The following is a 15344-nucleotide window of genomic DNA, read 5'->3' on the forward strand; positions in this document are numbered from 1 at the left end:
TATCGCTATGGATCCGGGAAAAAACAAACGGTGACGTTTAGAAGGATAATAAAATATTGCGACCTTTTCATTTTTTCCCGCCCTTCAATATTGCCGCCTTCTCAGTTCTCATGCGTAAAATAAACTCTTAACTGATTTGGAGTAGAAATCGCACCGTGCTTAGGATTACTTCTCCGTCTCTTACAAGGATTAGGGTTTTAGGGAATCAACTAACCCTAAAATCTCTTTAAATAGGAACATGTTTTGCCCCTTCTTTCCCATCTCATCAGTCTCATTGTAAGTAAAAAGATTGATTGAGAAGGAGAGGGCTTTCAAGATTTCTTAAAATGGAACTTGTACAGAACGTGTTTTCTCTCTTGCCTGACGACAACGATAGAGAAATTGAAGAGTTCATCGGTGTAGTTGCTGGGGAGGCAAGGGTTACTCAGGAGGAGGAGGAGAAGCGGGGGCAAGGACAGAAGGCGGAACCCAAGAAGCAGAAGCAGCAGGAAGAGAACCAGTGCCATCCTGCTATGACGCGCGCCAAGTGTCCTGTTCTTTCAAAGTCGTTGTACAAGAGCAATATCGAGAAACCAGCCCAAGAAGGTAAAGATCAAGTAGAGGATGTTAAGGAGAAAGGAATAGCCGATGTTTTCCAAGATAATGCAATGGCGAATGGTTATCATCAAGAGATGGCTAGTCATAATCGGGGGTATAGTAGCGGAGGGGATAATGGGTATCAGGGAAATGAGGTAGGGGAGGGACGTTATAGAAGGAATTATGGAAGGGGTAATCTCTATCGAGAGAATAATGGAGGGGAGCAAGGTTTTGGAGGTGAGGGAATTTATAGAATGAATTGTGGAAGGGGTAATCTTTATTGAGAGAATAATGGAGGGGAGCAAGGTTTTGGAGGTGAGGGAAGTTATAGAAGGAATTATGGAAGGCGTAATCTTTATCAGGAGAACAATGGAGGGGAACAAGGTTTCGGAAGGGAGAGAAGTTATAGAAGGAATTATGGAAGGGGTGATCTTTATCAGGAGAGCAATGGAGGAAAACAAGGTTTTGTAGGAGATGGAAATTATGGGGGAAGTAATTTTTATCAAGATAATAATGGAAGGGAAGAAGGCTATGGGGCTCATCCTGGTGGTATAAGAGGAAGAGGCCGTGGTCGAGGGAGAGGGTTCAATGAAAATAATAATGGGTCTGAAGATCTCGTTTTCGAAGAAACACAACATGTGGTGAAGGATGTCGATGGCAGTGTGGAGAGACAGAAGAATGGCGACTTGATTACTGGAGACAGCAATAACGGGGTTCAGATATCTGATAATACTGAAAAGAAAGAAATGATGCAAAGCAGCCAGTCAATGGTGATAGCAGCAGTCGTGGAGCGGAAGCTGCTGATTCTAACAAGGAGAAGAAAAAGAAAAAGAAGAACAAAGTTAATGGTCGTTCTAACAAGAAGCATCAAGAGGAAGAGAAAAGTCCTGCAAACTCCATGACCTACCAAGAGTATGAGAAAGTGCTACTTGAGAAGAAGAGAGCTTTGGAAGCAATGGTGAATTCTGAGAAACCGAGAGCTACTATGGACAAGGATTTTCAGTCGATGCAACCCATTGGTAAAAAGAAAGAGGGAAGCAGCATCAAGCCCAATACTTCTGAAAACAATCTGATGAAGAAAGGTGGAGTTGCCAACAAGGATAATGCCCCCAAGACAATGAACATTGATGAGTTCCTGAAGCCAGCAAAGGGGAAGAAATCTTTTGCAAGCTATGGTGGTCGTACTAGATATCAGAGTGAGAGACCTAGTGATGAGCCTGGGGACATTAATAATGACCGAAGGTTTTCAAGGCAAGCACCTGTTCCTAGGTTCGATGATATTGTCCAATTTCCCTCTCTTGGAGGAGAAGCAACAAAATGATTCGGCTGGTTATTATTACTATTATTTTTATTATTATTTTATTGAGTTAGGAACATATTCTGGTTTTGTATTTTTTTTTCCTTTAATTCTGCTTGGAACAAAAGAAATATAATAGTAATTTTGCAATTTTTTCAGTGTAAATTCTTATTTTCAACTGTGATCTGTCCAGCTGTGTTCAAATTCTGCTCGTGACAATCTTCAAATACAAAATCTGGAGTCAAGACTTCAATTTACGGATTTTTGACTTGTCTATGGAAAGTTGAGCGGTTATTGTACTGGAAACCTCGTGTCATTATACACGATTCCAATAACATCGAACAGTTAAAAACCATCGGTACTGGGCTTCAACTGAGCTCAGATTTCGGTGGGGCTGGGATATTGCTGTTGATTTGAGCCCATGTGAACAGGGTCTGGAGGCCCAAGAGCCGGTTTTAAAAATTAAAACACGGCCATGATGGGAATGGCGGCTCTGCGTCAAAGAGAGACTCCAATGATCGAACAAAGGACAGGGAATCTAAGCATTAGATATAGAAGATTCTTGGGGAGGCCAACTTAGAAGGGAAATGGGTCTGACTAGCTCTGGTTTTTCTCTCTATAAACTACGCTTATTTTTTATGAAAGTTTCATCCTTTTCTTTTTCTTTAACGAATCACTTTTATTAATTTTCATCTAATAAATGAAATTTCAATTGAAAGCTCCAAAGAACCCAAATTTTTGCAGCTCAAGTGCCCACCAGGCACCAACTAAATACCCTGTCTTATTCTGATTCCAGATGCTGATTAGTGTTTTCTAGTGCTTTTCTTACTTGTTTCCACTAATTGTTTGCTTATGAAACACTTGAGCTTATGATGATCTTCGCTTTCTTGTTTCATAAAATCTCTTAAGAGGTATGTAATTAAATCCTTTTTCGTTTTAGTTCTAAAATTCCACAACCTTCGTTTCTTTCAGTTCCAAATCTTCAATTTTGTGTTTTTACCCTTGCGTTTAATCAGCACTCTTTTTTTTTTTTTTTTTTTTTTTTCTGTGAAGGCCCCAATCACAAATTTGCGTTGTTCATTACTGTATTCCCTTGGAATATTGGTTCTAGTTTCAAACCCAGTATTTATTTATGCATTTTTTTTTTCACGGTGTTTTCTTTTTCGAGCCATTGTTCTTAACATAAATGTGAACATGCTTGAATCATAGGCCTCGATGTCAATCGTCTGTGGCCTTCCAATCGTTGAATGTCTGTATTGCTTGGCATGTGCTCGTTGGGTGTGGCAGAAATGCCTGTATAATGCAGGACATGAAAGTGAGAACTGGGGCCTAGCCACAGCTGAAGAATTTGGGCCTATTCCCCGCCTTTGTCGCCTAATTCTGTCTGTCTATGAAGATGATCTTCGAAACCCACTTTGGGCACCCCCAGTAGGCTATGGCATCAATCCTGATTGGATCGTTTTGAGGAAAAATCATGAAGAAACAGGAGGACATGTAACTCCTTATTTGATTTACCTTGATCATGAAAATGCTGATATAGTTTTGGCTATTAGAGGGCTTAATTTGGCAAAGGAAAGTGACTATGCTGTTTTGCTTGATAATAAATTGGGTCAGACTAAGTTTGATGGTGGTTATGTGCACAATGGGCTATTGAAGGCTGCAAAATGGGTTTTTGATACAGAATGTGAGGTTTTGAGGGATTTGGTTGAGATGAATCCAGATTATAAATTGACTTTTGCAGGGCATTCTTTAGGGGCAGGAGTGGTGGCACTGATGGTGATATATGTAATTAAGAATAGGAATAGATTGGGGAATATTGAGAGGAAGAGGATCAGATGCTTTGCCATGGCTCCAGCTAGATGCATGTCACTGAATTTGGCTGTGAGATATGCTGATGTTATCAATTCTGTTGTGTTACAGGTAGGATCATCACGCTCCTTCATACTTGTGTTGAGTGTGCACACACTGCCAATTTAACTTGCTTTATTTTTAATTCATTTACAATTCATTTCTGTCTAAATTTCACCTTTCTCGTTTTCCTGTAATATTTTGTATCAAAGCATATAAGATGAATTCCTACTTGCACTGTTTTTCAAGTTCTCTTTACTTGATTGTATATTTTCTTACTTCTAATATGAGTTATTGAATGAACCAGGATGATTTCTTACCACGGACTACCACTGCTTTGGAAGATGTTTTCAAATCACTTTTATGGTAAAAGATAGTATGTCTTAGCCACCTTTTCATTTTTGGTTACTATCTGTCCTCTTGCAGTGTTACATAATTCAGCATGTATAATGTTGATCTCTTCACAATTTTGAAATGTGAAAGCCTCAGTCAGCTTGATTTGACTTATCAAAGAAAAGCATCTTTTTTGTTGTTTTTAGAACTACGTTTCAAGTTGCTTTAGAATTATACAGCCAAAACATGCCAAAAAATCTTAAAATCAAATTTTAATTGTGTTTAATCAACATATTTTAGTTTTCGAAGGTGCTTTCGCCAACATCAGCTACAACAGTAGGTCTAACAGACCCTTTGTTTATCCAAATGATTTTATTGTATAATATGCCAAAACAAAAGGTTGGTTATAGGAATGAAATCGTAGAATACCTTGGATTCCTACTTTATCTTATCTTCATGTTCATAGGATCAACTGAGCAACTGTGGCTACAGTGTTCACAGGGTTTAATCATGCATTGAAATTACCGGTACTTGGGTAAGTACAAGCTAAATTGGTTTTGTTTGTTTTGAACAGTTTGCCTTGTCTACTATGCCTAATGTGCTTGAAGGACACGTGCACTCTTGAGGAGAAGATGCTTAGAGACCCAAGAAGGCTTTATGCACCTGGCCGCCTGTACCACATTGTTGAGAGAAAGCCCCTCAGGTAAATTAAATTTTGTTATTACTTCATTGTTTTCTAACATTTACTTGACAAGGAAAGTTAAAGATCGGCTAATTGTTTTCAGATAGCACCAGCTACTACACTTGGCAATTGTATATTATTTACTGAAGTAAAAACTCTGTAATTATGAGAATATTGATTAAGTTGCTTGGTACCATGAGGATGATAGTAGCAAAGGAATGAGCAGATGGGCATAGTGTCCAAATCATGGCACAATGGAATTGGATTTATATTCTAACGTAATGCTTAGAGGGGTCATAACATATTGATTTGTCCATGCATGTGTAAGGCTTGCTTCAGTGGCTGAATATTCATGCTGCTGCAGCAACCTGAAATCCCGAAGTCTCCAGGAGCCTGCCCTGCATAATTATTTCTCCTTTATATTGTGTTAAAACAAACCAGACTCCATTAGGAGTTTGTTCCCACTTTAAAATTGATGGCAGAAAACATGGTGAGCCTCTAAACACTACACTTAAGCCATCAAGAACCTCAGAACCCATCCCCATAAGTTGATGCTCAAATTTATTGCTGATACAAATTGTTCCCCTGTTAACCAAGTCTTGCACCAATTTTGGTGTGAAGTCAGTCGCTCAGGATCCTGGTTTTCCATATTGTATCTGTATTTCTCCTCAGTTGGGGAGCAGTTCATTCATGTAGAGCAGCAGCACAATGGTTGGCCTAAAAGTGTTGAAGGCCTAAGAGATGGATGAAAGGATGTATTTTATTAGCCTAATGTCATCTGTCATTCTCACCGTACCTTTCCGCTTGGCTGCAGGATAGGAAGATTTCCCCCAGTTGTCAGGACAGCAGTCCCTGTAGATGGGAGATTTGAGCACATAGTTCTTTCGTGTAACGCAACCTCTGACCATGCCATTCTGTGGATAGAGAGGGAATGTCGAAGGGCTCTTGATGTAAGTTCCTGTCTTTATCTAGGTGAGAGATGAGACCTGGTAATTCTGGGGTCTGGATCATACTGATCTGGTTTTGAGGAGTTCATTGAATTTTAAATCCTGGCTTAATTTCATCTTCACACAAATAAAATCAGCTTGTTTATGACTTTTAGGGAGCTGAAATAGAAGCGCAACCACAATATATTTTTAAGCCAATTTCTGACAACTTTCCGACAAAAATCCTTACACAAATTGAGAAAGAAGTTTCTGATTAAATCCTTGAGAGTGCAGGCATGTGCTTTCCCTGGTGTTGTCAATTTTAGGACTTTGTTGATGTCATAGCCATATTTCGTTTTCTGTTATTCTTAAGTGCCCATTACTTAGATTTTCAAGCTTTCAGCTATGGAGACTATAAGACGATTTATATTTTACTTCATTTTCTATGGCAACTTTATAGGCAGGAAACATTTCCAAGTAGCTGAGCAAATGACTTGTCAGATTTTAATAGTACTGATTGCTGCCACTGCTGCTCTGCGTCAATTGATGAGATTTACATGTTTGTGCCGTCCCGTTTTATTTAGATTTTTTTTTTTTTTACCAGCTACAGAAATAGGTTCACATCATTGTCTTCCTGGTCAACTAAACTAGTTAATTTAGATGGTTGAAGATTGAGAATTAACTTATATTTTTACAACAGAATTGAAACATCACCATTTGTTGTGTTCAGTTGATGCTGGAGAAAGATCAGATCATGAGGATTCCAGCACAGCAGCAGATGGAGCGACAGGAATTTATAGCACGAGAACATAGTGAGGAGTATGAGGCAGCTCTTCAGAGAGCTGTTGCTTTAGACATTCCACAAGCCTACTCATCTTCTCCATATGGAACTTTTCATGTATTGGAAGAAGGGGAGACTTCTGGCAGCTCAAGTGGAGGAATTTCATTATTGTCATTCAAGAAAATAAGGGAACGTTGGGATAATTTTATAGACCGTCTTTTTGATGTGGACGAATCAGGTCACATGGTGTTCAAGAAGCCAGTCTCATAGACCTCAAAATGTTCCACTGTTGTAATTAAGCCTGCAAATATCATTGATTCATTTATTAACCAGTTTTGGGGAAGATCTAATTTGAATCCCCATGGCATGTGCAATTGTCAGCTTTACAATTGAATAATTCAGGTTAAAAGAAAGGGGGAAATGACCCCCCAAAAAACACAATAAAATAGAGCATCCCTACACTTCAGTAACTTGGAATGTACGATCCTGCCCATTAAAACAAGTATATTGAAGGAAAGAAGAAATGATAAAGGTTATTCAAGTTGAGCAGATGACACAAACTTTTGCACTGATTGATGATCTCAAAATTTCTGAATCGTACATAAATTATGTAACATAAACAATTACTCAATTAGATTTTGACACCTTCAAACAGTTTAACCTAAGTTAATAAGCAAGCATGTCAAGAAACTTGGATCTAAGAGCCTGACTGCGGTGAGTTTGTGATTTCATTTACAGAGGTGTTACTTCATCTAAAAGTAAAAAAGGGATTGTTGATCCTCACTAATTCAGGATTGAGTTGAATACCATCACCTAATTTGCAACATGCTAGTGCTACCCCAGCTATTTTGTGGGGAAAAATAAATACTGCACAATTATAGATGGGTTTCCTCCTGCTATACTTGGCGATCAAGAACTGCTTCTCCTGCAGTGAAAATGCAACACATCAACCAGAGTGATCTAAAACAAACTATATGGAGACTAATAATGTTTACCTACCATTCTAATTCTAATTCTAATTCTAATTCTAATTCTAATTCTATTCTCAGATGCCCAAGCATGAATCAGAAAGCATTAATAATGAAACACGCGGGTCACTATCAATTAAAAAGGCTTGTGTTCCACGCAAAAAAATTACACCTTAGGTAGAATTGTATGGCTTTGAAAGAGAATTATTCGTGAAGTTTATTCATCTGATTCAGCTAAAGGACATGCATGAAAATGAAGTCTTCTCCTTTTGTGCAACATAGCATGCAAGTCTGGGATTTAACTTTTCTTTTAAAGGATAGAGCAGACCATATCAAACCAGTGAATCCCAAGGAAAAGAATTAGTGATCCTTCTAATTAATCATGCTCTTTTTCAACCTTATTATTGGGAATTAGTTCCCTTCCTGCCACATATATGTTCAAACTAGGTAATTGGATAAATTAAGCAGCCTTGCAGTGACTCAAATTTTACAAGTAATGACAGAATTTTCTAGTGTTATACCATGCATTCTCTTCACAAATCGTTCAAATTCCATGAAGTTCTGCCTCTCCATGAGAAGTGGGCTGAGCCTAAGGTATGTAAAAGACCAAAAATGTCTTCCATCTGGATTATTCAGGGGCTTGGCATTGTCCAAAATCTTGTTATAGGCAACCCTATCATGGCAAGGAAGAGCATTCTCACTAGCAATTGGTATGTCGACATCCCATGCAGCATTCAGAACCTGAAAGTACAATTACAATGCTCATAGCCAAAAACCAAAAACTTTGAACTATGAATATTCAGTTAAGAAAGTGAAACATAGAAAGATATTGCAATATGTTTCTCCAAAATTTTCAAAGAAACAAACAAAAGAGCAAACGCCTTGGTCCTAGATAAAATGTTGGAACTGAATTGGATGTTTCTTACTTGCCACAACAATCCATCAGTATCTGCAAGTGCGTCCGCAAAGTTCACTTGCTGGTCTAACATCCGCAATTTAGAACATGAGAAGTTCAGAGCAGCTGCATGCTTCTTTAACATTACTGCAATTGCAGCATAACCATCACGATTACTTGGGTTGTAGAATCCAGCAGTTAATTCTGCAGCATGACTGGCTGTCTTGTACCACCAGTGAATACCTGATAGCTGCTCAGAAATTAAAATGGAGCAGACAGAATGCATCAACTTGTAACTTGTAACTTATAAAAAAAGGTTTTAGAATTAGTTTTAAAAGTTCCTAAAATCATTTTTTAGAAAATCAATAGTACAAAATGAGATTTTTTTTTTTTTTTGGGGGGGGGGGTGTGTGTAGGAGAGAGAGAGAGAGAGAGAGAGAGACTTATTTGGAAATAAAATGAAAATTTCAACCCATGTTAAAAAAAAAAAAAACTCTGATAAGCTGACTCACCTTTGCAGCAATTTGGGTGCCTTCAAAAGCCAACTTTGCAAAAGAGAGCACCTGATCACCATGTTCAACTAAAACCCGAGAATACCAATTAAGGAAGAACCTGCCATAGTGGCCATCATAATCCCCTCCATCACAGAAGAATCCGGTTTCATGTGGTTGGGTATTATAGGTACCAGCATTTTCTGGTCCTCTAGCCCAAAATGGGTGTCCCCTTGCTTCTGCCGTCTTCCTCAGGTTTTTTAACAAATACTGATCATAACACTGCAAAAAAAGAACTCAATAACCACAATGATACAAATGATAGATTGCTAATGACAGTTTGCAGAAATAAAAGAAAAAGGGAGCAAACAATATAAATACACAACGACCTTTCAAACATACTCTGGGAAATTCCCATTTGTAAGTTTATTTTTTTTATAGTAGCAGTCAGCCAAGATAAATAGAAATTCAAAATATTGGAAAATGTGTCAATAGAAATTATGGCAAACTGTATAAAAAGGCACATATATTATTCTCAAAGGAGTTGCGCTTCCTATAGCATGTAAAAGACCTTAACAAACCTTTCGCTTTTATACTTGTGGAGATAGAAAGGTAGCAAGTAATTGGGGTTATTGCTAGCCAGAAGCAATTCATATGACACAAAGCATGGATACAGCATGTATGTTTATGTGTGCATGTGCATGCAATAAGCAAAAGCAATTTGTAAAGTACCAAATGAAATTTCAAAAACAGCAGCTTACAGCATTAAGAAAAGGAAAAGTTAATTAATAAAACTAACCTGAAATTCACCAATGCCAGGATATCTCCAACCATGCTTTACAGGACAAGATGGGTATCGTAGCTCCCCACATGGACCAAGTCCAACCTCAACCATGGAGATAAGACCATCCTCAAAGAATTCATCAAATTCTACCCGGAAGCTTCTCATGTAGTCAAAGTATACCTACATAAGTGTATCAAGAAGATAAAACACCCAATCTAATAATCTCAAAACCATTTCATATTAAATTCTCAATTACAGAAGGTCAAAAACATAACAAATTAAAGTACCATGTTCCGTTATTGCAGATAATAATCCAATTTTATATTTGCCACCACATTCAAAATGTTAGCCATAACCAAAACAGGTTCTAAAGTATTCAATGGTGTAGCATGTCTGCATATTTAGCTTTTGTAACAATGGAAAAAAAAAATTATTATAACAAAATTAGAAAAAATATCGCATATCAAAATCATTGTACAACACAAGTAATTGCAAACAAAGTGACAACAAACAATTATAAAAACCAATCATATACTAACTTATAGTTTCTTAATGCCTAACAGAATGTAATACCTCAAGTGCAGTTCGGCCTCTTAACACTCGTTCTTTGTCAATTCCCCATGAGAGACATTCTGGGTTGCATCTTCCCTCTCTATCAGTGAAAAAAATGTCAGGATTACTTCGACCAATTTCTGCAATCCAATGTGGAAGAGGGATACAAACATCATCACCAACATTGCATCCACATTCATGAAATGACATCACAACCTGAGGTAATATCAACAAAACAATTGGCTATTAGATGCAGAATGAAACTTCAGAAGCACTAACAAGGCAACTAGAATGTCCTAAACAAAGCAGCCAGCTGAAATAGCAAGTTATGATGAAGTAATAACTCCTTAAAAATATAAATCTACTCAACATGGAGACACCATTGCTTCTTAAATTAAAACCCATGATATAAGCAGTATGCACTGGAGATTTGCAAGTGAAGTCCTAAATTTAAGCAACCCTTTTTCTTAATACACATGCCAGTGCAACTCCTGGAAATCCACTAGTTAGTAGCTTCATTGATGCATTAGTTCATGATAGCTGCATGAAATTTAAATCAGCATCTGAGTTCCCCGCCTGATTTTTGAGATAAACTATTAAATGAATAAGAAAGAAGACAATAATCTAAGTCATCAAATGAGCAAAATCAACAGCCCTACCATTTTATGACATTGGCAAAGTGTGTAATCAATATCACCCTGGTGAAATCCTTAGCTTATGTGACAATAAGGATAAGACAGATCTGATTTGTGAATGCATAAAGACAGATGTTGATATCATTGACAGTATGATCAACAGCAATAAGTTCTTTGCTTTCTGCACTTTTTAACTTTGGGTTACCATTAACATATCAAGGTGTTGTATCCCATTATCCACATGCACATGTGCCTGTGATGCATGAGTGTGTACACACACACGAATAGGTATAAGAGATAATGGGGATCCTGAGGGTGGGTGATAAGAAAAGCCAACAATTCATCTTGATTATACCATCAAGCAGAACAAATTTCACAAAACCCACCTGCAGCTTAAGTTTATGCTCATGCACCATCTGAAAGAGCCTCTTGTAACCATTCCAGTTATATTCCATTGGAGCGTGTGCCTCCACTATTCCCCACCAGCAGTCAACCTTGACACCATCAACATTTGCAGATTTCAATACCCTCAGCTGTTTTAATAGACCATCTGGATCAGCCAGCTCACACTTCATATTTACGACACCCAACTGCAACCAACAAAGTATGACATTTCTAAAAGATAAAAAAAAATAAAGTAAGACATAAAAAAAAAACATTTTAAAAAATAATAGATCACACATTCAACACTTAGGTAGTTAGGTTGGCATCACAACACAACCATACAGATCAACAGCAAAATATCTTTCTACAAAAGGAAAATCTCCGAGCAGGATAAAAAATAAAATAAAATATTAACTTCTGCTTCTTCAAGTAGCGCAAACCCCCCCCCCCCCCCCCCACCCCAACCACCACCAAAAAAAAAAAAAGAGTAGAAAACTAACTCACCGGTAGCATTACATAAACTGGTACATATGGAGTGCCGCCAAAATCTCGCTCTGCTAACTTTGGAGATATGTCCACTACCTAAAAAAACGAAAAGAAAAAAAAATAAAAGAAAGTTGAAACAAGTGCATATAAACCATTGAAATCTAAAACATCAAGCTTTGATAAAGATTGAACAAAATTATGAGAATGAAATTGTGCACCACATTATTATTATTTTTTCCCTTCATTTTTTTTTCTCTGCTGTGCATGTGGTGTCCTGCACATATCCTGCTTGTCAAATACTAGTTTGACTTATTATGTTTAAAGTGTAATATCCAAAATATAGATTAAAATTTCAAAATCACACATTTTGTTGCTCTTCATACGTCCATAGGGATGTTCCAAATATTCAAACTTCAGAATAATATTCAGCATCAGCAACAAAACACCTAGGGATGGATGTTGCAGTACAAAATAATGTCCAAAAAACTTCCATCAAAATACCTGCTTATCATTGACAGTATCCAAGGAGCCACCAATGAGAGGATGACTCTCAGTTTGTTCTCCTCCATCCCCCATCATAGCTGAATTTTGTGACTGAGTGCTTGTGGATAGATCATAGGGTGATGGAGTAGGCATAAAAACACCTTTCAGTCGACATGAATTGTAATCTACTGAGGTCCGGCAACCAGGAGATATTCCCCTAAGGGAAGCAGATGGAGTCTGCTGTGACACCAGATGGGTAGATGATGAAGTTGCCGCTGCAGAAGTGCCACCCACTGGCCTTGAGTTCTGCAAAAAAGTTTATCAGATCTCAACTCCTTTTCTGAGATTCATCAAAAGAGAGGATCGAAGGAGGCAAAACTCTTCATGCATGCATCACAACCGTCAACAGAGTTAATGTGCATTATTATCAATATCATTTGGATAACATATCAAACAAAATCAGAAAACAAAAAGCTTTTGGCTTGAGAGACAAGTACCTGCTGAGATCTTGAAGGAAAGGTGGTTCCATCAGGTAGAACTACCCAGCCAGCTTCCCTGGCCAAAGCAGCAATCACATCATTGATATCAGCTCTAACCCTAAGATTATAGTTCCCATGCCTTCTTAAACCTGCCAAGATCCTTGCAGTGATTGCCCTCCGATGACGCTCTCTTAGCTTAGTTCTCTCCTTTTCTTCAAGTGGTCTACTTCTCCGAGTTCCTCCTCCCCCTCCTGGAGTGCTAACTTGTTCTTGAATATGCTGGTGATGTAGAAACTGATTATTACTACTGTTTGATGCCATCCCTCCTTCAATCCCTACCATCACTCGCGTGGCAATATGCTTCTCTCTGTTTTCTTCATCTTCATCGTCTTCTTCTTTAACATCCATGTCCATTTCTTCCTCATCATCTTCTTCACTTGTTCCTATCAATTTTTGCATATCTGTTGCCATTCTCTCTCTACCCAAACTTCTTAACTTAACTAAGACCTAGTAGTTGAATATCTCTAAGACAAATGCCACCACCATTGCCACTCAAGTATGCACATAGATGAAAAGCTAAGATTTTCCCCCAAAAATGTAGCAAAATAGTCTAGAAAATTCTGCAACACACTGATTCTACAGCTACGTGACAAGAATCAAAACTTCAGATTATGCCTAGAAAGATATTAAACCAAATAAATGAAGAGAAATAACAAAAAAAGTAGTGAAGGGTTCAAAAAAAACAAAGGAAAAGAAAGCCCACTTTTTTTCAGTTCTAACAAAAGTGAAACTTCTTCTTCAACCTTCTATACTGCATTTAACTATTATGGGTCATGAAGACAAAAAGTCTCCACTTCGTTGTCCCTAGCAAAACCATTCGGTAACAATATGTCAGTTTTTTCTCATTTTTATTTCTTCCAATTCAGTAAATAAATGGAAACACTCAAAAACCATTCTTTTATTATTTCTCCTTGCTTTTTCTCAGCAACCAAACAAGAAGTTAAGCTTAATTTTTCCACTGTAAGAGAACCATTGAGCTCAGATGAAAATTAGCACTTTTTACGAACAAGAAAAAAAGGGGCGAAAAAATCTCTCTCCTTTACATCCGAGATCATACGCTTTTCTACCAAAACAAAAATCACAACATCAAAATTACCTTCTCATATCAGCTTGCCACACTATGTCTCAAATTCTCGAGTAAGTTTTCACGTAAAACCTTCATTTTCGACGAATCTAAACTTCAGTTGCGCTCTCTATCTCCATTTTTCTGGACAAAATTAAATTCTCAGCTCACAAAAACACTCTAACCTCAAATCTCCGTAGGAAACAGCAGATCCATCTTTCCTCTTTTAAGAGCCTAATTTCGCCCCATTAATACCAAAACGTGCCGACCATCAGAGCATCGCCGGGGTCGTTCAAGGCCAGTCGCCGGAGCTTCACGGAGCAAAGAAAGCCATGAAAAGGCGAGAAATGCTTGCTTTTCCGGCGAGCACTAGGCGCGCCCGGCCAGTGAGAGGGGAGGCGCGTGTGATATTATGTGTTTCGTGCGAGGGCTAGGGTTTCGCGCGTGTGTGGAGACTCGAGCGTGTTTGCGTGTGTGCGTTGTTTGGATTGGCACGGACGAGGCGTGTGCCTATGCGTGTATTAAGCGAGCAAAGGAGGATCCCCGGACGTGTGAGGGAGACACGCGTTGCACGTGCCGAGGGCGTTGCTTGAGCAGTCCGGACACGAGATGTTTGTTTGCCCTCTATCGGCCGCAACCACGTGACCTAGATTCGTGCTAATCAGTTACCGTAACGTTTCACGCCTTAGGAACTAAAGCAACCATCCAATCACCATTCGTCAGCGCAGAAAAGCGTGACATCAATTTGGAAAATTATTACCGGCAGCGCTGAAAAACGGTGCTTCTTTAGACACAATTTTAATTTTTTTATTTTTTTAACAAAATTTCTTTTATAAAATAATTACTATTTAATTTTTATATTTTTAAAATATATATTATTTAATTTCTATAAAAAATTTTATTAAATTATTTAATTCTTTATCAAATTTTTTATTACTCATATTATTTATATTATTATTTAATTTTTTTATTTTAAAAAAATTAATTAAATAATTTATATATTTTAAAAAAATTTTTATTTAATTTATTTATTTTAGTAAAATTAATTAATTAATTCATTTGAATAATATATTTTTATATGAGAATAAAAAATTTTTTATGTGAAAACTAAATTTTAATTTATTTTTTTTAATTTTCAATTATTTAGATATCATTTTATATTTTCTCTATTTAAAAATAATTTTTTTTAATTATTTAAAAATTTAAATAAAGTGATTAATTTTTTTATGTAAATAACTTGCATCATTTTTATTGATAAATGAAAATAAAAAAAAAATAAAAAAAAAATGTGAATGTAGAAAAAAATAAACATGAAAAAAAAAAAAGAAACGATAAGAAATAAATAGATGGATAAGAAAGATGATAGTTTAAGTATAAAAAATAATTATAAAATTAAATAATTAATTGAGTTAAATTATATGAACTAATTAATATATTTTTTTTAAATATAGAGATTAATTTATTAATTTTATTAAAATAAATAAATTAAATAATAAATTAAGCAACGTTGATTAATAAAAAATTTAACGAATGGATGAAATAATTTAACAAAAATTTTTATATGAATTAAAAAATATATTTTTTAAAATATAATAATTAAATAATTAATTTTATTAAAATA

General features: G+C 36.7%; 3 protein-coding genes and 1 long non-coding RNA gene across 21 annotated transcripts; 2 read left to right on the forward strand and 2 right to left on the reverse strand.

Moving 5' to 3' along the window:
* Nucleotides 1-326: 326 nt before the first annotated feature.
* On the forward strand, nt 327-1897 carry LOC131183458 (RGG repeats nuclear RNA binding protein A-like). The gene is made up of 3 exons (XM_058154224.1): nt 327-813; nt 862-1289; nt 1337-1897. Exons 1-3 carry the CDS (start codon nt 327-329, stop codon nt 1895-1897), a joined length of 1476 nt encoding a protein of 491 aa, XP_058010207.1.
* Nucleotides 1898-2347: 450 nt separating this feature from the next.
* On the forward strand, nt 2348-6810 carry LOC110644568 (uncharacterized). Of its 7 annotated transcripts, none has more exons than XM_021797406.2 (6): nt 2348-2479; nt 3083-3793; nt 4029-4087; nt 4629-4757; nt 5551-5686; nt 6393-6810. In XM_021797406.2, the coding sequence occupies exons 2-6, from the start codon at nt 3089-3091 to the stop codon at nt 6711-6713; spliced, it is 1350 nt and encodes a 449-aa protein (XP_021653098.1). In that variant the 5' UTR covers nt 2348-2479; nt 3083-3088; the 3' UTR covers nt 6714-6810. The 7 variants fall into 7 exon arrangements, 6 of the variants coding, with proteins under 6 accessions (XP_021653098.1, XP_058008399.1, XP_058008400.1 ...); XM_058152416.1 differs by adding an exon at nt 6123-6221 and having other exon boundaries at nt 2349-3793; nt 5551-5708; nt 6393-6667; XR_009151092.1 differs by adding an exon at nt 6123-6221 and having other exon boundaries at nt 2350-3793; nt 6393-6432.
* On the reverse strand, nt 6206-14292 carry LOC110644567 (beta-amylase 7). 12 transcript variants are annotated; one of them, XM_021797400.2, is made up of 12 exons: nt 13757-14292; nt 13364-13464; nt 12619-13236; nt 12140-12427; nt 11657-11734; nt 11155-11358; nt 10155-10349; nt 9597-9761; nt 8819-9079; nt 8338-8556; nt 7933-8152; nt 6206-6744 (listed from the first exon to the last, which is right to left on the reverse strand). In XM_021797400.2, the coding sequence occupies exons 3-12, from the start codon at nt 13069-13071 to the stop codon at nt 6683-6685; spliced, it is 2145 nt and encodes a 714-aa protein (XP_021653092.2). In that variant the 5' UTR covers nt 13072-13236; nt 13364-13464; nt 13757-14292; the 3' UTR covers nt 6206-6682. The 12 variants fall into 12 exon arrangements, with proteins under 12 accessions (XP_021653092.2, XP_021653091.2, XP_021653090.2 ...); XM_021797399.2 differs by having other exon boundaries at nt 12619-13242; XM_021797398.2 differs by having other exon boundaries at nt 12619-13275.
* LOC131182924 (uncharacterized) lies at nt 10516-11148 on the reverse strand. Its single transcript, XR_009151093.1, has 2 exons — nt 10793-11148; nt 10516-10673 (listed from the first exon to the last, which is right to left on the reverse strand). It is a non-coding gene; the product is annotated as an uncharacterized LOC131182924 (long non-coding RNA).
* Nucleotides 14293-15344: the final 1052 nt, after the last annotated feature.

Source organism: Hevea brasiliensis, chromosome 9, assembly GCF_030052815.1.
Source record: "Hevea brasiliensis isolate MT/VB/25A 57/8 chromosome 9, ASM3005281v1, whole genome shotgun sequence".
Taxonomy (NCBI): Eukaryota; Viridiplantae; Streptophyta; class Magnoliopsida; order Malpighiales; family Euphorbiaceae; genus Hevea; species Hevea brasiliensis.

Excerpts from the sequence above, each read along its gene's own strand:
- LOC131183458 (XM_058154224.1), top strand. The coding sequence starts at position 327 with ATGGAACTTGTACAGAACGTGTTTTCTCTCTTGCCTGACGACAACGAT. Across the intron at positions 814-861 it reads AGGGGAGCAAGGTTTTGGAG|AGAATAATGGAGGGGAGCAA; the intron begins GTGAGGGAATTT and ends ATCTTTATTGAG. Across the intron at positions 1,290-1,336 it reads CTGGAGACAGCAATAACGGG|CCAGTCAATGGTGATAGCAG; the intron begins GTTCAGATATCT and ends GATGCAAAGCAG.
- LOC110644568 (XM_021797406.2), top strand. The coding sequence starts at position 3,089 with ATGTCAATCGTCTGTGGCCTTCCAATCGTTGAATGTCTGTATTGCTTG. Across the intron at positions 4,088-4,628 it reads GTTTTCAAATCACTTTTATG|TTTGCCTTGTCTACTATGCC; the intron begins GTAAAAGATAGT and ends TGTTTTGAACAG. Across the intron at positions 4,758-5,550 it reads GTTGAGAGAAAGCCCCTCAG|GATAGGAAGATTTCCCCCAG; the intron begins GTAAATTAAATT and ends GCTTGGCTGCAG.
- LOC110644567 (XM_058152413.1), bottom strand. The coding sequence starts at position 13,071 with ATGGCAACAGATATGCAAAAATTGATAGGAACAAGTGAAGAAGATGAT. Across the intron at positions 12,428-12,618 it reads TTCCTTCAAGATCTCAGCAG|AACTCAAGGCCAGTGGGTGG; the intron begins GTACTTGTCTCT and ends ACTTTTTTGCAG. Across the intron at positions 9,080-9,596 it reads CTGGCATTGGTGAATTTCAG|TGTTATGATCAGTATTTGTT; the intron begins GTTAGTTTTATT and ends CTTTTTTTGCAG.